At 43.2% G+C, this 27,581-nt stretch overlaps 1 protein-coding gene across 22 annotated transcripts in view; it reads left to right on the top strand.

Moving 5' to 3' along the window:
* The window catches only part of LOC110533415 (disks large homolog 2), a 312,764-nt gene that overhangs the window by 228,600 nt on the left and 56,583 nt on the right, over nt 1–27,581 (top strand). For all 22 annotated transcript variants that reach the window (XR_005053590.1, XM_036989790.1, XM_036989771.1 and 19 more), the window contains 2 exons: nt 14,221–14,274; nt 26,164–26,214. Coding sequence is in view for 21 of the 22 variants with exons in the window: in XM_036989790.1 (XP_036845685.1) it covers nt 14,221–14,274; nt 26,164–26,214 (105 nt within the window). In the remaining variant the exon portion in view is untranslated. The remainder of the gene's footprint in view (nt 1–14,220; nt 14,275–26,163; nt 26,215–27,581) is intronic.

The raw sequence follows: 27,581 nt of genomic DNA on the forward strand, positions 1-27,581 counted from the left end.
AACCTGGTTTCAAAAACAAATAGAGCAACACCTCCCAGCACAACGCCTCTCCCCCATGTGACCTACTAGTTGTGTGTATGTACTGACATATGCACACACGCTACATGTTAATGTTTTTAAATGTAAGTAAATTGTTAAGTCTTTCGTCTGTGATGTATTTTTGTTATGTGCTGGCCCCCGGTTAAGACTAGCTGTCTCCATTGGCGTCGGCAAATGGAGATTCTAACTAAAATCAATCAAATATTAGTTTAGAAAGACTTGAAATTGGCATGGGAGCTAACTAGCTAGCAAGCTACCAGGTTAAAGGTAGATTTGACAGAAAAAAAATCTACCAAACTACAGTACCAGTCAAAAGGGTTTCTTTATTTTTCACATTGTAGAATAGTGAATACATAAAAACTATGAACACATATGGAATTATGTAGTAACCAAAAGTGTTAATCAAAATATATACAGATGAACGTGGTACCTTCAGGCATTTGGAAATTGCTCCCAAGGATGAACCAGACTTGTATAGGTCTACAATTGTTTTTGTAGGTCTTGGCTGATTTCTTTGGATTTTCCCATGATGTCAAGCAAAGAGGCACTGAGTTTGAAGGTTGGCCTTGAAATACATCCACAGGTACACCTCAAATTGACTCAAACGATGTCAATTAGACTATCAGAAGTTTCTAAAGCCATGACATCATTTTCTGGAATTTTCCAAATTGTTTAAAGGCACAGTCAACTTAGTGTATGTAAACTTCTAACCCACTGGAATTGTGATACAGTGATTTGGATAAGTGAAATAATATGTCTAAGCAATTGTTGGAAAAATTACTTGTGTCATGCACAAAGTAGAGGTCCTACCCGACTTGTCAACAGGACATTTGTGGAGTGGTTGAAAGAAGAGTTAATGACTCCAACCTAAGTGTACGTAAACTTCTGACTTGAACTGTACATGCAGCTAATAAAAACATATGGAAATGTCTGCCCTACCTAAAATTACAACCAATTGCAGCATTACCGCAAAAAAATGGAAGTGGATAGGGGAAAAAGTAAGGAACTTGTCTGTCGGCCCTGCATTAAAGAGAATATGGTTAAAGAAAATTGTGATAAATGAAAAATATAGCAGACCAAAAAATTGACAGGCGTGCCATATAGATTGCAAAATAGTTGGGAAGAGATTTTTTACAGACCGATTCCATGGCACATGGTTAATGAACCTATACGCAAAAGCTTTCAATTTAAAATATTATACAAAATTCTTGCAACCAATAGAATGTTATTTATATAGGGGGATACAACCTTCACAGCTCTGCAGATTTTGTAGCGAAGAGGCAGAATCATTAGATAATTTGTTTTGGTACAGTCCATACTGAGAACCAATCTAGGCAACCATAGACATATAAACACCTAGACTAGGAAACCTAGACATACAAAAACCCCTAGACATACAAAAAACCTAGACAATACAAAAACTAAACAAACCATCCTTGTCACACCCTGACCTAACCAAATAATAAAGAAAACAAAGATAACTAAGGTCAGGGTGTGACACCTGCAGATAGCACTACTGGGCGATCTGAATGTCATAGTCAATCGATCAATAAAATAACAATACTTTTAGCAAAAAAAATGATTTTACATTTACAATCTGTATAAATGTCAAAGGAATTCTACAATTCCTATATGTGTTCATTAACCCATTCAATTTAAATCACTGTCTGTTTCTAAGAATTTGTAAGATCCTTATTTGCATAAAATGGACAGAGACCAGTCTACCAAAATTAGCCAATAGCATTTATTCTCGAGAGCGCTGCTCATAGAACCATGTACAACAGTTTATATATCACATATGACGTCATAGGTTTTGAAATGTCTCTCCTCCTCTCGACCAGGACAAAGCAGGTTCAAAAGTTCATTCTAACTCACTAGCGCACATACCTGACACACTATATCTGGATTAACTCCTGAAGTCTCACCATAGTGTATTACCACTTAGCAGACAGTTCCAGATACGGACAACCTGGAGGGGCTCGCGCTGTCTTATTTTATCATCACAGAGTTATAGCTGAGTCGGTTCAAACATATGTTAAGGATCCTCTTTGCTTACTTTAGACACACACATACATTCCTTCTTCCACAATGGTTATCATTTCCAATTACCCCTTATCCATGCTACATAACCTCTTTCTTATGAACTAACATTATAAATCAGATATAGTAAAACAGGGTAGAATTCAATTAGTTATAGTTATAGTTAAATGTATACATTGTTTAGCCATTATTCATAAAATTTATAACAATAAACAATGAGAATAGAAAGGTTCTGAACTTTTGTAAAACGTCACAGCACAGTTAAAAAATAATGGCAAATAGAAATCCAATATGGATGTTGTTAAGAGATAGGTGGGAGAGGTTGATTGGAGCTGAAAGTTGGGACTAATAGCAAGGTAAAACATGTAGAACATACGGGGTCTGTAAAATGTATATATGTTCAGACCTTTTGTGAAATAAAAATCAAACCGGATGGACATCAGAAATAGATGGGAGAGGTTGAGGGTAGAGGAAGGACAGGAGTAAAAACAAACAAAATAGAACTGTTGTAAAATAGACTGTGTCCATGAAATGTATATAGTACGTATTAGCTGGAAATACAGGCCTAAACATTGTTGTTCACTGGTTTGCTCCAATTGGGGGAGGGGTGGTAGGGTTGGAGGGTAGTAAAGGAAATATATTTATATATTTGTATGTGTATGTATTTGTATGTATGTATTTGTATATGTATGTATTTATATGTATGTATGTATATGTGTGTGTATATATAAATGTTTGCAAAAAAATATATATGGGGGATTGGAAGAAGATGCAGACAATTACATTGATGGAAGCTACAATCTATGTGCAATATTAAAGCTGATCTACCCCCTAAAAAAATATATAATACAAATTATAATAATAATAACAATTAGCAATTCCTGAGGCTGGTAACTCTAATTAACTTATCCTCTGCAGCAGAGGTAACTCTGGGTCTTCCTTTCCTGTGGTGGTCCTCATGAGAGCCAGTTTCATCATAGCAGAGGTAACTCTGGGTCTTCCTTTCCTGTGGCGTTCCTCATGAGAGCCAGTTTCATCATAGCAGAGGTAACTCTGGGTCTTCCTGTCCTGTGGTGGTCCTCATGAGAGCCAGTTTCATCATAGCGCTTGATGCTTTTTGCGACTGTTGTTCTTTTTTTGCTTATATGACCTGTTTTTGCCATAATATGGACTTGGTATTTTATCAAATATGGCTATCCTTTGTATACCAACCCTACCTTGTCACAACACAACTGATTGGCTCAAACACACTAAGAAAGAAAGAAATTCCACAAAATAACTTTTAACAAGGCACACCTGTTAATTGAAATTAATTCCAGGTGACTACTATGCAAAGCTGTCATCGAGGCAAAGGGTGGCTACTTTGAAGAAACTCAAATATTGTTTAACACTTTTTTGGTTAATACATGATTCCATATGTGTTATTTTATAGTCTTGATTTCTTCACTATTATTCTACAATGTAGAAAATAGTAAAAGTCATAACTGTTCTGATTATTTATTTACAAGTTACAATTAGATTTTTGCTTTAGCGCAATCTGTACCTGATAGAGCAGATCTAGTCTCACGTGTGGAAGCAAGCCATCTGGCGCTGAGAGACTCACTGGGATGGAGACAAGAGCAGACCTAGAAGATCTGACTGAACGGACGCACATTTGAGTGCCCCAGGACGGTCTCTTTACCTTGTGCTGTGACAATTTATGTTATGAAATCCTGCAATTTCAATGGGGCAGTTCCCCCTCATAGAAAATAGATGGCAAAACAATCCAAGCAATGTTAGCACATTCTATGCAAAGTCACTGAGTGGCAGAGAAGTACATTGCATTTGGAAAGTATTCAGACCCCTACACCTTTTCCACATTTTGTTACGTTTACGTTTAAATCAACATTTTCCTCATCAATCTACACACGATACCCCATAATGACAAAGCAAAACAGTTTTTTAGAAATGTTAGCAAATTTCTTTGCCACCGCCTGTGAATGTTAAAATGTGACACACACACATGCACCCTGATCTGTCTACCTGATCCAAACAATTTGCCTTTGTGAAACATCGTGGAGCTTCAGTTGATGGAAACCCAGCTAGCAATGAGAAATCGGCACAGAAGCGGTCCTCTTCCGGGGGCCGGAACTGATTGAATCGGCCCGGAATCAAAATGAATGACTGCCAAGTACATCAGACCGTTTCCGTCTACCTATTACTATTATACATTCAAATTATACCCATCAACAGATTTATTTATATATATATTTTTTTTAACCCTCTTTTTTTCATGTTCAATTGTCTTGTCTCATCGCTGCAACTCCTGTACAGCCTCTTGAAGAGGTGAAGTTCGAAAACCTTGCGTCCTTCCGAAACACAACCCTGCCAAGTCGCACTGCTTTTTGACACAATGCATGTTTATCCCAGCAACCATGTCAGCATGCATGCGCCTGGCCCGCCACAGGAGTGGCACTACAGTGCGATGGGATAAGGACATCCCGGCCCGCCGAACCCTCCCCTAACCCGGACGACGCTGGGCCCATTGTGCGTCTCCTGATCAGTCTCCCGGTCGTGGCCGGCACGGGTATCGAACCAGCATCTGTAGCAACACAGTTTGAAACACTACGATGCAGTGTCTTAGACTGCTGCGCCACTCGGGAGGCCCCATCCACAACATTTTTAATGCTTATGTCATGGATCCCTCCGGAACATTCATTATGGACACCTGTCCCATATTCCCACTGATTAGTACTTATATAAGTGTGCCGTTTGGTTTCTGAGGTACTCCTCGCTCTTTTGTTTTGGGATTCTACCTTGTGTGTTTTGTTACATATTTCTTTGGTCTTCATCCCCGTGCCCTTAAACGGCATGCCTTGATTTGGGGTATAATTAAAAAGCCCTATTACGCATTCCTGCGCCTGTCTCCCGAATCATTGTTACCAACGTGACAGCTTAGTAATTGCCCTGCACAATGTATCAAAATACTAAAATACTACTTAAACAGGACTCTTAAATAATTTAAATTAAATGTTAATTACATTTTTGGATCACAGAAACAATGAGGAAATATGGGAAATAAATAAATAATGAAATGTTAATTATATAAAGCAGCTGTTATGGTGCGTGAATGAGGACCCAAAAGCGAATTAACTTAAACAGAGCTTCTTTAATTACCAAACATAGGTAGGCTCAGACGGACCGGCAGATTCCGACAGGACAAGACAAGGTTACAGCAAACATGACGACAGTCTGGTTCAGGCATGAAACACAACAAACAAGAATCCGACAAAGACAGGAGCAGAAACAGAGAGAGATATAGGGACCTAATCAGAGGGAAAAAGGGAACAGGTGGGAAAAGGGGTGACGAGGTGGTTAGGAGGAGACAAGGCACAGCTGGGGGAAAGAGGGGGAGAAAAGGTAACCTAACAACGACCAGCAGAGGGAGACAGGGTGAAGGGAAAGGACAGAGACAAGACACAACATGACAGTACATGACAGTACCCCCCCACTCACCGAGCGCCTCCTGGCGCACTCGAGGAGGAAACCTGGCGGCAACGGAGGAAATCCTCGATCAGCGCACGGTCCAGCACGTCCCGAGAGGGAACCCAACTCCTCTCCTCAGGACCGTACCCCTCCCAATCTACGAGGTACTGGTGACCACGGCCCCGAGGACGCATGTCCAAAATTCTACGGACCCTGTAGATGGGTGCGCCCTCGACAAGGATGGGGGGGGGGGGGGGAAGACGAGCGGGGGCGCGAAGGACGGGCTTGATGCAGGAGACATGGAAGACCGGGTGGACGCGACGAAGGTATCGCGGAAGAAGAAGTCGAACTGCGACAGGATTAATGACCCGAGAAATACGGAACGGACCAATGAACCGCGGGGTCAACTTGCGAGAAGCCGTCTTAAGGGGAAGGTTCTGAGTGGAGAGCCAAACTCTCTGACCGCGACAATATCTAGGACTCTTAGTTCTACGCTTATTAGCAGCCCTCACAGTCTGCGTCCTATAACGGCAAAGTGCAGACCTGACCCTCTTCCAGGTGCGCTCGCAACGTTGGACAAAAGCCTGAGCGGAGGGGACGCTGGACTCGGCGAACTGAGATGAGAACAGCGGAGGCTGGTACCCGAGGCTACTCTGAAAAGGAGATAGCCCGGTCGCAGACAAAGGAAGCGAGTTGTGGGCGTATTCTGCCCAGGGGAGCTGTTCTGACCAAGACGCAGGGTTGCGAAAAGAAAGACTGCGTAAGATGCGACCAATAGTCTGATTGGCCCGTTCTGCTTGACCGTTAGACTGGGGGTGAAAGCCGGAAGAGAGACTGACGGAAGCCCCAATCAAACGGCAAAACTCCCTCCAAAATTGAGACGTGAATTGCGGACCTCTGTCCGAAACGACGTCTGACGGAAGGCCATGAATTCTGAAAACATTCTCGATGATGATTTGTGCCGTCTCTTTAGCAGAAGGGAGCTTAGCAAGGGGAATGAAATGAGCCGCCTTAGAGAACCTATCGACAACCGTAAGAATAACAGTCTTCCCCGCTGACGAAGGCAGTCCGGTGACAAAATCTAAGGCGATGTGAGACCACGGTCGAGAGGGAATAGGAAGCGGCCTGAGACGGCCGGCAGGAGGAGAGTTACCGGACTTAGTCTGCGCGCAGACCGAACAAGCAGCCACGAAACGACGCGTGTCATGCTCCCGGGTGGGCCACCAAAAACGCTGGCGAATGGAAGCAAGCGTACCCCGAACGCCAGGGTGGCCGGCTAACTTGGCAGAGTGAGCCCACTGAAGAACGGCCAGACGAGTAGGAACGGGAACGAAAAGAAGGTTCCTAGGACAAGCGCGCGGCGACGGAGTGTGAGTGAGCGCTTGCTTTACCTGCCTCTCAATTCCCCAGACAGTCAACCCGACAACACGCCCCTCAGGGAGAATCCCCTCGGGGTCAGTGGAGGCTACTGAAGAACTGAAGAGACGAGACAAAGCATCAGGCTTGGTGTTCTTAGAGCCCGGACGATAAGAAATCACGAACTCGAAACGAGCGAAAAACAGCGCCCAGCGCGCCTGACGCGCATTAAGTCGTTTGGCAGAACGGATGTACTCAAGGTTCCTATGGTCAGTCCAAACGACAAAAGGAACGGTCGCCCCCTCCAACCACTGTCGCCATTCGCCTAGGGCTAAGCGGATGGCGAGCAGTTCGCGGTTTCCCACATCATAGTTACGTTCCGACGGCGACAGGCGATGAGAAAAATACGCGCAAGGGTGGACCTTGTCGTCAGAGAAGGAGCGCTGAGAAAGAATGGCTCCCACGCCCACCTCTGACGCGTCAACCTCGACAATGAACTGTCTAGAGACGTCAGGTGTAACAAGGATAGGTGCGGATGTAAAACGATTCTTGAGGAGATCAAAAGCTCCCTGGGCGGAAACGGACCACTTAAAGCACGTCTTGACAGAAGTAAGGGCTGTGAGAGGGGCTGCCACCTGACCGAAATTACGGATGAAACGACGATAGAAGTTTGCGAAGCCGAGAAAGCGCTGCAACTCGACGCGTGACTTAGGGACGGGCCAATCTATGACAGCTTGGACCTTAGCGGGATCCATCTTAATGCCTTCAGCGGAAATAACAGAACCGAGAAATATGACGGAGGAGGCATGAAAAGAGCACTTCTCAGCCTTCACAAAAAGACAATTCTCTAAAAGGCGCTGGAGGACACGTCGAACGTGCTGAACATGAATCTGGAGTGACGGTGAAAAAATCAGGATATCGTCAAGGTAAACGAAAACAAAGATGTTCAGCATGTCTCTCAGGACATCATTGACTAATGCCTGAAAGACAGCTGGAGCGTTAGCGAGGCCGAAAGGAAGAACCCGGTATTCAAAGTGCCCTAACGGAGTGTTAAACGCCGTCTTCCACTCGTCCCCCTCCCTGATGCGCACGAGATGGTAAGCGTTACGAAGGTCCAACTTAGTGAAAAACCTGGCTCCCTGCAGGATCTCGAAGGCTGAAGACATAAGAGGAAGCGGATAACGATTCTTCACTGTTATGTCATTCAGCCCTCGATAATCTATGCAGGGGCGCAGAGACCCGTCCTTCTTCTTGACAAAAAAAAACCCCGCTCCGGCGGGAGAGGAGGAGGGGACTATGGTACCGGCGTCAAGAGCTACAGACAAATAATCTTCGAGAGCCTTACGTTCGGGAGCCGACAGAGAGTATAGTCTACCCCGGGGGGGGGGTGGTTCCCGGAAGGAGATCAATACTACAATCATACGACCGGTGTGGAGGAAGAGAGGTGGCCTTGGACCGACTGAACACCGTGCGCAGATCGTGATATTCCTCCGGCACCCCTGTCAAATCACCAGGCTCCTCCTGTGAAGAAGAGACAGAGGAAACAGGAGGGATAGCAGACATTAAACATTTCACATGACAAGAGACGTTCCAGGAGAGGATAGAATTACTAGACCAATTAATGGAAGGATTATGACAAACTAGCCAGGGATGGCCCAAAACAACAGGTGTAAAAGGTGAACGAAAAATTAAAAAAGAAATGGTTTCACTATGATTACCAGAAACAGTGAGGGTTAAAGGTAGCGTCTCACGCTGAATCCTGGGGAGAGGGCTACCATCCAGGGCGAACAAGGCCGTGGGCTCCTTTAACTGTCTGAGAGGAATGTCATGTTCCCGAGCCCAGGTCTCGTCCATAAAACAGCCCTCCGCCCCAGAGTCTATTAAGGCACTGCAGGAAGCTGACGAACCGGTCCAGCGTAGATGGACCGACAAGGTAGTGCAGGATCTTGAAGGAGAGACAGGAGTAGTAGCGCTCACCAGTAGCCCTCCGCTTACTGACGAGCTCTGGCCTTTTACTGGACATGAAGTGACAAAATGACCAGCGGAACCGCAATAGAGACAGAGGCGGTTGGTGATTCTCCGTTCCCTCTCCTTAGTCGAGATGCGGATACCTCCCAGCTGCATGGGCTCAGCACCCGAGCCGGCAGAGGAAGATGGTAGTGATGCGGAGAGGGGGGCAACGGAGAACGCGAGCTCCTTTCCACGAGCTCGGTGACGAAGATCAACCCGTCGCTCAATGCGAATAGCGAGTTCAATCAAGGAATCCACGCTGGAAGGAACCTCCCGGGAGAGAATCTCATCCTTTACCTCTGCGCGGAGACCCTCCAGAAAACGAGCGAGCAAAGCCGGCTCGTTCCAGCCACTGGAGGCAGCAAGAGTGCGAAACTCAATAGAGTAGTCTGTTATGGATCGATTACCTTGACATAGGGAAGACAGGGCCCTGGAAGCCTCCTCCCCAAAAACAGATCGATCAAAAACCCGTATCATCTCCTCCTTAAAGTCCTGATACTGGTTAGTACACTCAGCCCTTGCCTCCCAGATTGCCGTGCCCCACTCACGAGCCCGTCCAATAAGGAGAGATATGACGTAGGCGACACGAGCAGTGCTCCTGGAGTAAGTGTTGGGCTGGAGAGAAAACACAATATCACACTGGGTGAGGAACGAGCGGCATTCAGTGGGCTCCCCAGAGTAACACGGCGGGTTATTGATTCTGGGCTCCGGAGATTCGAAAGCCCTGGAAGTGGCCGGTGGATCGAGGCGGAGATGGTGAACCTGTTCTGTGAGGTTGGAGACTTGGGTGGCCAGGGTCTCAACGGCATGTCGAGCAGCAGACACTTCCTGCTCGTGTCTGCCTAGCATCGCTCCCTGGATCCCGACGGCTGAGTGGAGAGGATCCGAAGTCGCTGGGTCCATTCTTGGTCGGATTCTTCTGTTATGGTGCGTGAATGAGGACCCAAAAGCGAATTAACTTAAACAGAGCTTCTTTAATTACCAAACATAGGTAGGCTCAGACGGACCGGCAGATTCCGACAGGACAAGACAAGGTTACAGCAAACATGACGACAGTCTGGTTCAGGCATGAAACACAACAAACAAGAATCCGACAAAGACAGGAGCAGAAACAGAGAGAGATATAGGGACCTAATCAGAGGGAAAAAGGGAACAGGTGGGAAAAGGGGTGACGAGGTGGTTAGGAGGAGACAAGGCACAGCTGGGGGAAAGAGGGGGAGAAAAGGTAACCTAACAACGACCAGCAGAGGGAGACAGGGTGAAGGGAAAGGACAGAGACAAGACACAACATGACAGTACATGACAGCAGCCCGTGTAATCATCTGATACATAGTAGCCACAATCGGCCCGAGCCCCAAGTAATACATTTGGGCCATATAACTCACACCGGAATCGGCCTGAGCCCCAAGTAATACATTTGGGCCAGATAACTCACACCGGAATCGGCCCGAGCTCAATCCCCGCATCCTAGCCATAAGTAATACTGCCAAAGGCGGCCCAGACTCTGGCCACATGACGTCGACCGAGTCTGACTCTCAGCCGAGTGCCTGGACTCTCAGCCCGAATCGGCCCAGATCCACTGTGCTAGCTGGGAACATCTTAAGGATTTGACGGAATTCTTACCCGCTTCCTTTAAAAATGGCCCAAACAACGTTCTTCTATAGCATATTTTTATAGCATATTTTATTAACTGCAGTGGCACTCTGGTTATTGGCAGCGGACCATCTAGACTGTTCAAACTGACAAGGAACATTGATGAATGTGAAAACGTCTTACTTTTTGTATGTTTTTAACTTCTCAGCAAATTAAAGGCCTTAGTTAGAAAGGCTAAAAGACACTTAATTGGAAATGCTATTGGGAGCTAATTGTGTAGCAATGAAATATCTTAGAATTATCTGTTCGTGGAAGTCTTGCAAATATTCGTATAGTCTCACCTGGATGGAAGCTGTATCGTGAGTTATCAGTCCACTCTATTTACTTCACATGCCATAAACCATTCTGTGGGCATTGTTTACTGTTATTATGGATTATTATTATTAGAGGCTTGCACATTTAGCATTGTCGTGTCTTTACTATCATTAACTAAAGACTGATAGTTTTTATCAAATATTCTCTGTAATTAGTTACTGCGCGATCAACTGATTAATCACGTAACTAATTCACTAGGAAGTCGGGGCACCAAGGAAAAATATTCAGATTACAAAGTTATCATTTCCTAAAATAACTTTTCAGATATTTTATCTGATCAATTAGTCTTCCAATTAATGAATTGTTTACTTTACCTCACGTTAGTCTCATTCCAAACGTCGTAAATTGTTGGTCATCTGCACGAACCCAGTCTTCACTATGAGTCATCCATACATCAATTGTCTTAAATCATTTATTTATTACTAACTAAGTAATTCACAGAAATGCATAAACAAACAAACAAACACGGGAAATGTGGTTACATGAAATGATAGGAGGATGTGCCCTGGTGGGCTAAACCGGCATGGCGGCTTGTTAGACAAAAGGGGGAGTGGGGGTCGACTAAGAAGTCACTACAGTTAATGATTATAACAATTGAAATTCTAATCCTTTACACATGAACGCTCACTCATTTGGGAACAATTGCAATCAATATATATATTTACACTCAGTGTGTCGTGTTGATCGCTGGTGAAAAGTTTGTGTCTTTTGTAGAATTGTCTGTCTCTCTCCCGCTCTCTCTCGGTTGTGGTTAGAGGGGATAGTTCAAAGTGACATTCATTCATTTGTTATAGAATGGATGTTTCGACGGTTGTCATTCTTCGCGTTCAATGATACCGAATTCCTAGCTGCAGACTAGTAATCAATATCAAAGACTTGTTCTTATTCTGTCAGTATCGATAGTCTAAGAGTTTAACCATGTGGTATGGTTAAAAGATTCAGCAATGGTCTACAACCTTTAGCCATCTCGTAATTGAGTTAAGCTTGGTCTGCTGATCGAAAACCCGAGTTTTTTTTATTTATTGGGAATGACAGAAAAGGCTGTCCCAGGATGTCTGACCCTAACTGGGCTCAGGGGCGGTCCTCTGATTTGGTTCAAATCAAAAGGGAATTGTATTTTTCTTCATTAAACAGTCCAAAATCATATTACACAATTATACAAACAGTATCATACTCACTCATTCATCTTATACAACAATTAGATGTAAACCTCATATCTGAGGCTATTATATAAACAGCGTTATGGTAATGTGGCCACACCGTCTCCCACGAGCTTCCTAAGTTGTGACAAACGGACCAGTTTGTAGCTGGATTCTTCACCGATCTTTTAGACTTTCTCCAGAACATGACATTTGTTCGTACCTCAAGTTCTGTGAGGTGGAAGGATTTCCTTTGTTCTCCATGAAAAACTACTCTCTATAACTGTGTGTCCATGAGGTCTTCTCAGGAATTTACGACCTCTGACCACAGCAGCCTAGTTGAAGGAGGCAAGGGGGAGGCAGGGAGAGGGGGATGGGCTTGCTATAACCAAAGAGGCCAACGTCATGACAGCATGCATAATACTCTATGCCTTCAGAAAGTATTCACACCCCTTGACTTTTTCCACATTTTTTTTGCATTTCAGCCTGAATTTTGTATTAATTAAATTTAGATTTTTTTTGTCACTGGCCTACACACAATACCTCATAATGTCGAAGTGAAATTATGTTTTTGGAATTATTCACAAATTAATTTAAAAAATGAAAAGCTTGAGTCAATTAGTATTCAAACCCTTTGTATGGCAAGCCTAAATAAGTTCATAAGTAGAAATGTGCTTAACAAGTCACATAATAATTTGCATGGACTCACTCTGTGTGCAATAATAGTGGTTAACATGATTGACTGCCTTATCTCTGTACCCCACACATACAATGATCTGTACTGTCAATTTATCGAGTAGTGAATTTCAAACACAGATTCAACCACAAGACTAGGGAGGTTTTCCAATGCCTTGCAAAGAAGGGCAACTATTGGTAGATGGGTAAAAATACAAAATAAAGCAGACATTGAATATCCCTTTGAGCAGGAAGTTATTAATTACACTTTGGATCGTGAATCAATACACCCAGTATTGATACAGGCGTCCTCCCTAACTCGGTTCCCGGAGAGGAAGGAAACCACTCAGGGACTGCCTGTACAGAATAAAATTTTTCCAAAACATGCATCCTATTTGCAACAAGGCAAAGGCAAAAAGTAAAAATATATATATTGTCACATACACCAGATAGGTGCAGTTTTACAGGAGCAGCCATAGTAGTACGGTGCACCTGGAGCAAATTAGGGTTAAGTGCCTTGCTCAAAGACACATAGACAGATTTTTCATCTTGTCGGCTTAGGTATTTGAACCAGCGACTTATCGATTACTGGCCTGACGTTTTAACCGCTAGGCTAAAATTATACTGGAAAAATGTGGCAAAACAATTAACTTTTTGTCCTGAATCCAATACAACACATTACTGAGTACCACTCTTCATATTCTCAAGCATAGTGGTGACTGCATCATGTTACGGGTATGCTTGTAGTCGTTAAGGACTGGTGATTTTCTGGATAAAAAAGAAATGGAATGAAGCTAAGCACAGGCAAAATCCCAGAGGAAAACCTGGTTCAGTCTGCTCTCCACCAGATACTGGGAGAAGAATTCCCCCTTCAGCAGGACAATAACCTAAAACACAAGGCCAAATCTACACTGGAGTTGCTTACCAAGAAGACAGTGAATGTTCCTGAGTGGCCAAGTTACAGTTTTGACTCTAATCTGCTTGAAAATCAATGACAAGACCTGAAAATGGTTGTCCAGCTATGATCAACAACCAATTTTACAGTGCTTGAAGCATTTTGAAAAGAATAATGGGCACATGTCTCACACACCAGATGTGGAAAGCTCTTAATAGCTTACCCAGAAAGACTCAAAGCTGTAATCGCTGCCAAAGCTGCTTCTACAAAGTATCGACTCAGGTGTGTGAATACTTACGTAAATGAGTTATTTTCAATAAATTAGCAAATATTTCTAAAAACATGTTTTCACTTTGACATTATAGGGTATTGTGTGTAGATGGGGGAGAGAAAATGATTTAATCCATTTTGAATTTAGGCTGAGTCAAGGGGTATGAATAGTTTCTGAAGGCACTGTATTCTGGGACGGTTTAGCATTTGTAAGACGGCTCTTGAATTCCTCATGATACAGGGTGAAGTCACCACATGATCCAGGGGCTGTCCCCTGGATCCATTTATAGAAAGTAGGACACTAGTGGGTTTAGGCATCTCTTGCTGTTTCTTATCCTCTTCCCCACTCTCTCTCTTTTTCAGGCGAGTCCCGCTCCAATAATTGTCAACACCGACACTCTGGAGAGCGTACCTTACGTGAGTTCCTTTTTATTTTTTATGCTTCGCCCCATTTTTTATGTTGCATTTGATTATATTTTTCCAATTCATTTAGTTATGTTTATAAGCACAAACAACATATATTTCCCTGTGTACTCACTTTAAGTAGTCTTTATTAGCCATATGAGAGGGGAATTATGTTTTGAGGACGGATTTGTCAATGGACACAATGTTATATTCTTGAATATTTATCTGAAACACAATATACAGTATATGGGTAAAACAAATAAGGCCGCTGTTGTGAATTATTGATCGTTTTTATAAATAAAACACCAACACAGGACCACTGATTTGTACAGCCCATAAGCCTGCATTTTGGTTTGGCATCAGAACTTTTCTCTTAACAGATATTTATTATTGATGCCTTCTCTTTGTTGGCACTGGGATTCTGGTGGGACGAAGTGCTTCAAAAGCCATTTGGACACAATTTGGAGTGAGATGGTAAATGAATGAGCAAGATTTAGGGTGAAAGTAAAGTAAGGTGCTGTATGAAATGTAATCTGTTTTAGTAGAGGAAGGGAATGTCATGGGAGGATGTTTTTAAACATAATTAGAAGCTATAAAGCGACTTGTTTAGTGACACGTAGCCGGTCCAGTCAGCTACACTGTATACAAACAGTAGCATCTTCTTGATGACTCTGTCCTTCAAGAAAGCTGCAGCAAATTACATTTTAACATAATGAACAGAGCAGAGAACTCATCACTGTAATGGAAGACAGTTGCATAATACAAAGCCTGGAAGAAGCATGTTATTTCCTCATGATGCTAATCACATTTTGTCCCTCGACTGTTTCCAATAAATGTCAGTAAGCATCCTTGGAAATGCCACTTTGTTTCTGAATGACCTGCCAAAAGTTGTTTACTATTTCACTGCTTTGCCTCTTAGCTCACTGCCTGTTCTAGACAAAAAATATTGAAGATTCCAGAAGAGCACCATTCTCAATTATATAGCCATGACTTCCATCCCCCGTGTCCACATTGTGTTTGTGACCAGATTTACTGGTCACAAGCTTGTCAGTGTTATTATTAAGCAATAAGGCACGGGAGGGGGGTGGGGGGTGGTTTATGGCCAATATATCATGGCTAAGGGCTGTTCATAAGCACAGCGCAACACAGAGTATATTGGCCAGATATCACACCCCCAAGAATATTGGCCATATATCACACCCCCAAATTGCCTTATTGCTATTATAAACTGGCTGCCAATGTAATAAGAGCAGTGAAAATACATGTTTGTCATACCCGTGATATATGGTCTGATTTACCACGGTTGTCAGCCAATCAGTATTAAGAGCTCGAACCACCCAGTTTGTAATTGCATTTCACTGTTCCAAAGAAGTTGAAAGATCTGTAATAGATTGTTTTACCCATATACTGTATATTGTGTTTCAGATAAATATTCAAGAATATAACATTGTGTCCATTGACAAATCCGTCCTCAAAACATAATTCCCCTCTCATATGGCTAATAAAGACTACTTAAAGTGAGTACACAGGGTGGCAGGTTAGTGGTTAGAGCGTTGGACTAGTAACCGGAAGGTTGCAAGTTCAAACCCCCGTAGCTGGCAAGTTACAAATCTGTCGTTCTGCCCCTGAACAGGCAGTTAACCCACTGTTCCTAGGCAGTCATTGAAAATAAGAATTTGTTCTTAACTGACTTAAATAAAGGTAAAATAAAAAAATTACTCACAGTATCAACGTGGTCCTGTATCACTCAGTTTATAGAGCATGGAGTTGCAATGGGTTTGGTTCCTGCTGGGGCCACCAATACAAAAATACTACTGTAAGTCACTTAGGATAAAAGCATATATTTAGGATAAATGGCATATATTATTATGCCATTTATTGCTATATATTATTGTTACCCATCCATCTCTAACTCGACCTAAGTCGTATCATTTCACAAACCCTGAAGTCATCAACACTCATATAGGTAATTTGAAAGAAATTATGTTTGAAGGATGCTCAATGCAAATAGGTCAAATGGTATATAATTGTACATCCAACATGAAGTATTCTGAGGTGATTCTCAGCACATAATGTTCTTCCCCTTTGTGGATACTTAAATAAGAAGAAACTGCAAAGCATACATCATCACACAGGAAGTTTCCTGCATTCTCCGGTCAGAAGTGCAGGGTAAGGAGAGGCAGAGCGGGCATCACTGAATTTCCTGTAGGCGGCAGGGCCTGGATAGCACAAGAATGATGAATTTCGCTGGAAAACCAGGCGTTAACTCTAGATTTCCCTCTGCAGACCGTGCTTCCCTTCTCCCTCTGCAGACCGTGCTTCCCTTCTCCCTCTGCAGACCGTGCTTCCCTTCTCCCTCTGCAGACCGTGCTTCCCTTCTCCCTCTGCAGACCATGCTTCTCTTTTCCCTCTGCAGACCGTGCTTCCCTTCTCCCTCTGCAGACCGTGCTTCCCTTCTCCCTCTGCAGACCGTGCTTCCCTTCTCCCTCTGCAGACCGTGCTTCCCTTCTCCCTCTGCAGACCGTGCTTCCCTTTTCCCTCTGCAGACCATGCTTCTCTTCTCCCTCTGCAGATCGTGCTTCTTTAAAGGGGCAGTTTGGCATTGGTACATCCATTTTTGGACTTTTAATGTAATGATGTATACTGTAAAGCCATTGATTCTTGAAGCTTAAAACTTATAAATGCCTCATGAGCTTAACTCAACTGTGTTACTCCATCAGACCCCAAAATATAAGCTTGTTTTACTCCACTGTTTATTAACAATGTAATTGTAAACAAACACTGTAGATAATGTTGATATGATGCATGGTCAGTCCTCCTGATGCATGGTCAACCATAGCTCCGTCAATTAGTTTGAGAGTGGTTACATTTCTCCAGCCCCATCCCTCAGCTGTTTAGCAAAATTTATGTTGATGTTGTTTGAACTGCAGTTTATCCCTTTAAAACAATTCAACTCTAAGGAGGTTGACAGACCTCTATTAGTATTATAATAAAGCGTTTTCCAAAGCAGTGTCTTTTAAAGATGCAGAAGGTAGGCACTGATGTGGTACACTTTTGATGTTTTATGAAGACATTTGCTTCCTTTGTCATGTGTTACGTTACGTCCAAGGTGGGTGACAATAGGCAAAGGGAGGGGAACCCACTTCATTCAGCTGCCAAATCATCCACAAGGCACCTTTTTTCATTAGGAAGACCTTAGCCTGTTTGCTAGCAACACGACACCAGAATGATACGCCATATAAACAAATTAAAACCTATGCTAACACCACAGATGTGTCGAAAGCTGCATCATTACCACTAGAACAGAGGGCACGATCAAAGCGTATGATTGCTCAGAAACGGTGGTCCCATGTTGCTTGGTCTATCCTGAGCTTCATGGTCTGTTGTCCTATGTTTCATGGTCTGTTTTCTGGAATTCCTTGTTCTGTCATCCTGACTTTCATGGTCTGTTGTCCTGAGTTCCTTGGTCTGTGGTCCTGACTTTCGTGGTCTGTCGTCCTGAATTTCCTGGTCTGTCGTCCTGACTTTCATATTCTGTTGTCTGTAATTCCTTGGTCTGTCGTCCTGACTTTCATGGTCTGTCGTCCTGACTTTCACGGTCTGTTGTCCTGAGTTGCATGGTCTGTTGTACTGAATTCCTTGGTCTGTCGTCCTGACTTTCACGGTCTGTTGTCCGGAATTCCTTGGTCTGTCGTCCTGACTTTCATGCTCTGTCGTCATGACTTTCATGCTCTGTCGTCCTGACTTTCATGGTCTGTTGTCCTGAGTTGCATGGTCTGTCGTCCTGACTTTCATGATCTGTCATCCTGACTTTCATGGTCTGTTGTCCTTTTCATGGTCTGTCATCCTGAATTTCATCGTCTGTCGCCCTGAATTTCATGGTCTGTCGTCCGGAATTCCTTGGTCTGTCGTCCTGACTTTCATGGCCAGTTGTCCTCAGTTTCATGGTCTATGATCCTAAATTTCATGGTCTGTTGTCCTGACTCTCCTGATCTGTTGTTCTGAGTTTCATGGCCTGTTGTCCTGACTTTAATGACCAGTTGTCCTCAGTTTCATGTTCTGTTGTCCTGACTTTCATGGTCTGTCATCCTGACTTTCATGGCCTGTTGTCCTGACTTTCATGGTCTGTTGTCCTGACTTTCATGGCCAGTTGTTCTGAGTTTCATGGTCTGTTGTCCTGAGTTTCATGGTCTGTCGTCCTGAGTTTCATGGTCTGTTGTCCGGAATTACTCAGTTTGCCGTCTTGACTTTCATGGTCTGTCGTCCTGACTTTCATGGTCTGTTGTCCTGAGTTGCATGGTGTGTTGTCTTGAGTTCTTTTGTCTGTCGTCTTGACTTTCATGGTCTGTTGTCCCGAGTTCCTTGGACTGTCGTCCTGACTTTCGTGGTCTGTCGTCCCTGAATGTCATGGTCTGTCGTCCTGAATTTCATGGTCTGTCATCCTTAATTTCATGGTCTGTCGTCCTGACTTTCATAGTGTGTTGTCCGGAATTTCTTGGCCAAGTGTCCTGAGTTTCATGGCTTTTTGTCCTGGCTTTCATGGCCAGTTGTCCTGAGTTTCATGGTTTGTTGTCCCGAGTTCCTTGGACTGTCGTCCTGACTTTCGTGGTCTGACGTCCCGAATTTCCTGGTCTGTCGTCCCGAATTTCCTGGTCTGTCGTCCTGAATGTCATGGTCTGTCGCCCTGAATTTCATGGTCTGTCATCCTTAATTTCATGGTCTGTCGTCCTGACTTTCATAGTGTGTTGTCCGGAATTTATTGGCCAAGTGTCCTCTGAGTTTCATGGCTTTTTGTCCTGACTTTCATGGCCAGTTGTCCTGAGTTTCATGGTCTGTTGTCCTGAGTTTCCTGGTCTGTCGTCCTGAGTTTCATGGTCTGTCATCCTGACTTTCATGGTCTGTCGTCCTAACTTTCATGGTCTGTTGTCCTGAGTTGCATGGTCTGTTGTCTTAAGTTCCTTAGTCTGTCGTCCTGACTTTCATGGTCTGTTGTCCTGAGTTGCATGGTCTGTTGTCTTAAGTTCCTTAGTCTGTCGTCTTGACTTTCATGGTCTGTCGTCCTGAGTTTCATGGTCTGTCATCCTGACTTTCATGGTCTGTCATTCTGACTTTCATGGTCTATTGTCCGGAATTCCTTGGTCTGTCGTCCTGACTTTCATGGTCTGTTGTCCTGAATTTCATGGTCAGTTGTCCTGTGTTTCTTGGTCAGTTGTCCTCAGTATCATGTTCTGTTGTTCTGACTTTCATGGTCTGTTGTCCTGAGTTTCATGGTCAGTTGTCCTCAGTTTCATGGTCTGTTGTCCTGATTTGACAACAGTTTCATGTTCTGTTGTCCTCAGTTTCATGTTCTGTTGTCCTGAGTTTCATGTTCTGTTGTCCTCAGTTTCATGTTCTGTTGTCCTCAGTTTCATGTTCTGTTGTCCTGAGTTTCATGTTCTGTTGTCCTGACTTTCATGGTCTATCATCCTGACTTTCATGGCCTGTTGTCCTGACTTTCATGGTCTGTTGTCCTGACTTTCATGGCCAGTTGTTCTGAGTTTCATGGTCTGTTGTCCTGAGTTTCATGGTCTGTCGTCCTGAGTTTCATGGTCTGTTGTCCGGAATTACTCAGTTTGCCGTCTTGACTTTCATGGTCTGTCGTCCTGACTTTCATGGTCTGTTGTCCTGAGTTGCATGGTGTGTTGTCTTGAGTTCTTTTGTCTGTCGTCTTGACTTTCATGGTCTGTTGTCCCGAGTTCCTTGGACTGTCGTCCTGACTTTCGTGGTCTGTCGTCCCAAATTTCCTGGTCTGTCGTCCTGAATGTCATGGTCTGTCGTCCTGAATTTCATGGTCTGTCATCCTTAATTTCATGGTCTGTCGTCCTGACTTTCATAGTGTGTTGTCCGGAATTTCTTGGCCAAGTGTCCTGAGTTTCATGGCTTTTTGTCCTGACTTTCATGGCCAGTTGTCCTGAGTTTCATGGTTTGTTGTCCCGAGTTCCTTGGACTGTCGTCCTGACTTTCGTGGTCTGACGTCCCGAATTTCCTGGTCTGTCGTCCCGAATTTCCTGGTCTGTCGTCCTGAATGTCATGGTCTGTCGCCCTGAATTTCATGGTCTGTCATCCTTAATTTCATGGTCTGTCGTCCTGACTTTCATAGTGTGTTGTCTGGAATTTATTGGCCAAGTGTCCTCTGAGTTTCATGGCTTTTTGTCCTGACTTTCATGGCCAGTTGTCCTGAGTTTCATGGTCTGTTGTCCTGAGTTTCCTGGTCTGTCGTCCTGAGTTTCATGGTCTGTCATCCTGACTTTCATGGTCTGTCGTCCTAACTTTCATGGTCTGTTGTCCTGAGTTGCATGGTCTGTTGTCTTAAGTTCCTTAGTCTGTCGTCCTGACTTTCATGGTCTGTTGTCCTGAGTTGCATGGTCTGTTGTCTTAAGTTCCTTAGTCTGTCGTCTTGACTTTCATGGTCTGTCGTCCTGAGTTTCATGGTCTGTCATCCTGACTTTCATGGTCTGTCATTCTGACTTTCATGGTCTATTGTCCGGAATTCCTTGGTCTGTCGTCCTGACTTTCATGGTCTGTTGTCCTGAATTTCATGGTCAGTTGTCCTGTGTTTCTTGGTCAGTTGTCCTCAGTTTCATGTTCTGTTGTTCTGACTTTCATGGTCTGTTGTCCTGAGTTTCATGGTCAGTTGTCCTCAGTTTCATGGTCTGTTGTCCTGATTTGACAACAGTTTCATGTTCTGTTGTCCTCAGTTTCATGTTCTGTTGTCCTGAGTTTCATGTTCTGTTGTCCTCAGTTTCATGTTCTGTTGTCCTCAGTTTCATGTTCTGTTGTCCTGAGTTTCATGTTCTGTTGTCCTGAGTTTCATGTTCTGCTGTCCTGAGTTTCGTGTTCTTTTGTCCTCAGTTTCATGGTCTGTTGTCCTGACTTTCATGTTCTGTTGTCCTGAGTTTCATGTTCTGTTGTCCTCAGTTTCATGTTCTGTTGTCCTGAGTTTCATGTTCTGTTGTCCTCGGTTTCATGTTCTGTTGTCCTGAGTTTCGTGTTCTTTTGTCCTCAGTTTCATGTTCTGTTGTCCTGGGTTTCATGTTCTGTTGTCCTGAGTTTCATGTTCTGTTGTCCTCAGTTTCATGTTCTTTTGTCCTGAGTTTCATGTTCTGTTGTCCTCAATTTCATGTTCTGTTGTCCTGAGTTTCGTGTTCTTTTGTTCTCAGTTTCATGTTCTGTTGTCCTGGGTTTCATGTTCTGTTGTCCTGAGTTTCATGTTCTGTTGTCCTCAGTTTCATGTTCTTTTGTCCTGAGTTTCATGTTCTGTTGTCCTCAATTTCATGTTCTGTTGTCCTGAGTTTCGTGTTCTTTTGTTCTCAGTTTCATGTTCTGTTGTCCTGAGTTTCATGTTCTGTTGTCCTGAGTTTCATGTTCTGTTGTCCTGAGTTTCATGTTATGTTGTCCTGAGTTTCATGTTCTGTTGTCCTCAGTTTCATGTTCTGTTGTCCTGAGTTTCATGTTCTGTTGTCCTGAGTTTCATGTTCTGTTGTCCTGAGTTTTGAAGAATCAGTGGGACCTTGTGTCTGCTTCATGCTTACCAGTATACGGTGTCCATATTAGGACAGCCTCAGTCTCAGCACAAGCCACAACTCAGACAAAGGTCTCATTACTAAAACAAAGACTGAACACCAGCTGGGAGAGCTAGCACAGTGTTTCTTGACTTATGAAGGTACTAGACTGTTGATACAGTGCCATCTTTTATACAATGTGTATGCATTTTTTGATGAAGTTATACTGTATCTCTACTCACAAGGGTTCTGCCCATATGACACATGAAATAATATGTGGGTGAACCTTTTGTGAGAAATGGCTTTGACAGACAAATTCATTTATTCTATTATTTGTTTGATATGTTTTTAGGAAAAGACCGCCCTCGATGTGACAGCCCTCGATGCAATTAAATTGAATTAATTAATTTGTGTTAGCAGCTTGTCTATGCGAATGTACGTGTGTAGACATGTATGAAACTGCATGAATCCCTCTACTATGAAAGATTACATAAAAAATATTTCAGTATAATGATTTTTTTTCACCTGAGGACTAAACCGAGTCGTGTGTTCCTCATCAATATGCAGTGATAGCTTTTTTTCAAACATTTCAGCAGAAAGTATGGGTACATCCTCAATTTGAACTGCATTCACACCAACTTTAACAATGGAAGTAGAGCAGGCTCTTATTTGTCTCGCCTCACATTTTCAATGAAAGTTAATCTAACAATTGCTTATAAAATTTGAATAAGTCTCATAACTCCTTTTGGGGTAAGAAAACAATTCGAATGAGGTTAACATTTTGTGAAACTATCCCCCTCTCCTCTCCTTCATCTGCACTGAGGTAAAATGACTAAAACAAAAGCGCGTTCTTGGTACATAACACCAGCATCCTCTCAATGCTCCTGTGTTTTCAGATCCGTGCAGATGAAGGAGAGAAGGCATTCCCTGTTGTCCTTTGTGTTAGCTGCTTTAGGAAAATTAATTCTTTAAAGGTCAATCTGCAGTTCAAACAACATCACGCCCTGGCCATAGAGAGGCTTTTTATTCTCTATTTTGGTTAGGTCAGGGTGTGACTAGGGTGGGCGTTCTATGTTCTTTTTTCTATGTTTTTGTTTTTCTTTGTTTTTGGCCGGGTATGGTTCTCAATCAGGGACAGCTCTTAGGCAGCCTGTTTTCCCACAATGGGTTGTGGGTATTTATTTTCTGTTTAGTGTTTTTGTTGCACCTTACAGAACTGTTTGTTTGTCGGTTTGTTGTTTTTGTTCAGTATTCATCTTTATTAAAATTATTATGAATACGTACCACGCTGCACTTTGGTCCTCTTCTCCTTCTCCCGACAACAATCGTTACAAACTATTCTAGTTTACCAAAATGAATGTTTTGATAAACCACTGTTTTAATAAACAGTAATTGAACTCCACAGGTATGCTGGCCCATGTTGAGTCAAATTTTTTCCACAGTTGTGTCAAGTTGGTTGGATGTCCTTTGGGTGATGGACCATGCATGATACACAAGGGAAACGGTTGAGCGTGAAAATCTCTGCAGCGTTGCAGTTCTTAACACACTCAAACCGGTGCGCCTGGCACCTACTACCATACCCTTTTCAGAAGCACTTCAATCTTTTGTCTTGCCCATTCCCCCTCTGAATGGCATACATACACCATCCATGTCTTAATTGTCTCAAAGCTTAAAAATCCTTCTTTAAACTGTCTCCTCCCCTTCATCTACACTGATTGAAGTGGATTTATCAAGTGAAATCAATAAGGGATAATAGCTTTCACCTGGATTCACCTGGTCAGTCTGTCATGGAAAGAGATGTTTTGTACACTTAGTGTATATAATTAATTTAAAAGTCAAAAAATGAATGTACAAATCCCAGATTGTCCCACACTGTGCCATCAACACCCGACACAGCAGGCCTCCACAATTAATATGAGGGAAAGAGGAGAGATCATAGAGGGTGACAGGACCAAATTGGAGTTAATTTAATTTATGCTGTGGCCTCTGTAGAAATGAGGCAATACATCCTGTGGCTGTTTGAAGACTGTGGTTGTTCACTTTTAATTGAATTTCAAACCATAGAAAAACAGAATGGTACACAGTATAGCTGATGTTGTCCCTCATTGCTATTAGGTGGTGAGCCTCATCAGGAAGTGTGTGTGTGTGTGTGTGTGTGTGTGTGTGTGTGTGTGTGTGTGTGTGTGTGTGTGTGTGTGTGTGTGTGTGTGTGTGTGTGTGTGTGTGTGTGTGTGTGTGTGTGTGTGTGTGTGTGTGTGTGTGTGTGTGTGTGTGTGTGTGTGTGTGTGTTTGTGTGCACATGGTGTGTGTACAGTGACGCTCCAGTGTAATATTACCACCTTTCAGTCATAGCTGCCCTCACAGAGTAATGGCTTCAAGCTCTCAACTATAGAGACAATATTCCTATTTGACTATTACGCATAGGTTAAAGTTTCCATCACTGTGACGGATTTCTGTCATATAGAGTTCAACATTTTGGGTGGTGTTAATGCACTGCTGTAGTAACAGTCTCGGTTTGAACATCAACTGAGGTACATTGCAATTGACCTGATGGGACTTCGGTCTCAGTGGGTTTCTGATATTGGCACTGAATAAGGGCAGTGATGGAAGGAGGAGAGCTCTGGACCAATGCCCAAACCGCTTTGGAAAGTGAGCCTTGTTGAAACAGCAGGTAAATAGATATGGATTTTCAGGTCCCAGACTGGATCAGCTGCAGATGGGAGGCAATTAAATCCAAAGTAGTGCCACTGGATCGGAGTAGGGGGAGGGTTGATGTTGTTGTGGCTTGTGGCTTGGACTTTGAGCAAATGCTTGGACTTCCACTATTTTCTAAAACTAGAAGGGATTAGTTTGACCTCTGGTCTAGAAACCAATCAAACCAAGTCAAGTAGTATCATGTACTATCCGTGGCATCATGTCTTGTGTTATGTGTGTCATCATGTCTTGTATTATGGATGTCATCATGTCTTGTGTTATGGGTGTCATCATGTCTTGTATTATGGATGTCATCATGTCTTGTGTTATGGGTGTCATCGTGTCTTGTGTTATGGGTGTCATCGTGTCTTGTGTTATGGGTGTCATCGTGTCTTGTGTTATGGGTGTCATCGTGTCTTGTGTTATGGGTGTCATCGTGTCTTGTGTTATGGGTGTCATCGTGTCTTGTGTTATGGGTGTCATCGTGTCTTGTGTTATGGGTGTCATCGTGTCTTGTGTTATGGGTGTCATCGTGTCTTGTGTTATGGGTGTTGTCGTGTCTTGTGTTATGGGTGTCGTCGTGTCTTGTGTTATGTGTGTCATCGTGTCTTGTGTTATGGGTGTCGTCGTGTCTTGTGTTATGGGTGTCATCGTGTCTTGTGTTATGTGTGTCATCGTGTCTTGTGTTATGGGTGTCATCGTGTCTTGTGTTATGGGTGTCATCGTGTCTTGTGTTATGGGTGTCATCGTGTCTTGTGTTATGGGTGTCATCGTGTCTTGTGTTATGGGTCTCATCGTGTCTTGTGTTATGTGTGTCATCGTGTCTTGTGTTATGTGTGTCAGCGTGTCTTGTGTTATGTGTGTCATCGTGTCTTGTGTTATGGGTGTCGTCGTGTCTTGTTTTATGGGTGTCATCATGTCTTGTGTTATGTGTGTCATCGTGTCTTGTGTTATGTGTGTCATCGTGTCTTGTGTTATGGGTGTCATCATGTCTTGTGTTATGTGTGTCATCATGTCTTGTGTTATGGGTGTCATCATGTCTTGTGTTATGTGTGTCATTGTGTCTTGTGTTATGTGTGTCATCGTGTCTTGTGTTATGGGTGTCATCATGTCTTGTGTTATGGGTGTCATTGTGTCTTATGTTATGTGTGTCATCGTGTCTTGTGTTATGGGTGTCATCATGTCTTGTGTTATGTGTGTCATCGTGTCTTGTGTTATGGGTGTCATCATGTCTTGTGTTATGGGTGTCATCGTGTCTTGTGTTATGTGTGTCATCGTGTCTTGTGTTATGTGTGTCATCGTGTCTTGTGTTATGTGTGTCATTGTGTCTTGTGTCATGTGTGTCATCGTGTCTTGTGTTATGGGTGTCATCGTGTCTTGTGTTATGGGTGTCATCGTGTCTTGTGTTATGTGTGTCATCGTGTCTTGTGTTATGGATGTCATCAAATAATCTGAGATGCAAAAACCAGCACACAGGAAGAATTGTTCCCTCATGCCCTGTTTTCCGATGGACGTATGTTTTGTTATGGATGTTGAGAGAGATTAGAAAGGAATGGAAGACACTAATAGAAGACTATTATGACTGTGCTTTCCCCTCTGTAAACTTACAGGAAACAAAGTTATGTACTGGGTATAATTCATCGAATCCACTATTGTTTTCCCACAGGTCAACGGGACAGAAATTGAATATGAGTTTGAAGAAATCACACTAGAGCGGGTGAGTTGATGCACACAGTCTGAAAGGACTCTATTTAAAAGAACCCAGCGAGGACTGCAGTCATTGAAATTGAATGAGGGACGGTCATCTCAGTCATTGAAATTGAATGAGGGACAGTCATCTCAGTCATTGAAATTGAATGAGGGACGGTCATCTCAGTCATTGAAATTGAATGAGGGACGGTCATCACAGTCATTGAAATTGAACGAGGTATGCTCATCACAGTCATTGAAATTGAACGAGGTATGCTCATCACAGTCATTGAATTTGAACGAGGTATGCTCATCACAGTCATTGAAATTGGACGAGGTATGCTCATCACAGTCATTGAAATTGAACGAGGTATGCTCATCACAGTCATTGAAATTGAACGAGGTATGCTCATCACAGTCATTTCCCATAAAGGGCATCATAATCTAGCGTAGTCGTTAAATGCGACAGGCAGGATACGTTAATAGGCCAAGTTAAGAGGCAGCTGCTGCATACTGTACTGTAGGTAAACTGTAGGTGAGTGTGTTTAAAGTCACTGTTAGTCACCAAACTACCTCTGCCACATATGTTTCAAAACGTCTTGACCCCACAGATAAACAAACAAAAAAAAGAAGCTATCTGACACAATTTTGAAGCTGTTGGAGAAGCTAGATGAATTCAAAAACTGCCAAAGACACAGTAACCCCAGGCTGAAGAAAGGGTTTCCAGTTTCATGCACCAATTTAAAATTAAAATGGGAATGCCGTCATAATTTGTTATTCCGTTATCCAAACTAAAACAGGAACCTGTTTTACTTTCCACTGAAGCAAATTGATCTCAGCCAGACAAGCTCAATAACACAAACATCAAAGTCCTGTGGGTGTTTTGAGCAGGCCAGGTCTTAATTGGGACATAGCATTTGCATGAGAACAGCCAGGGAGAGCATCCTCAAGGCTCAATGGTGATAAGAGGATTAGCTTGGCTGTCAAAGACATTTTGACTACTGGAAAAGAATCCTCATGACCCTAAACAATGCATTACAATAGGGAAAGGTCAGATCAGTCAAAGGAAGGGAAAAGTCATCCAAAAGCGGAGCCTTGAGCCTTTGGTGCAAACTGCACAGCTCACCCTCAGGGGCAAAAGCAGACATAAACAGTGGCTTTGGGGCTAATGCTAATGCTATGTCTGTGCTATTCAGGCTTCACGCCACAGGACCCTGTATCTATGCTCTCCACTCCCATTGCCCTAGCTAGCCAATGGGCTGTGATTATGAGTGCACTTGAGTGAGCTAGCTATCATCACTTCCATCTCATCTCAGCCTGATTGAGTTCTGTTTGTATTTATGGAGAGGGAAGCTTCCCCTGAGGGAGATCAGTGGCCATTGTATTCACCATGCC

Source organism: Oncorhynchus mykiss, chromosome 10, assembly GCF_013265735.2.
Source record: "Oncorhynchus mykiss isolate Arlee chromosome 10, USDA_OmykA_1.1, whole genome shotgun sequence".
Taxonomy (NCBI): Eukaryota; Metazoa; Chordata; class Actinopteri; order Salmoniformes; family Salmonidae; genus Oncorhynchus; species Oncorhynchus mykiss.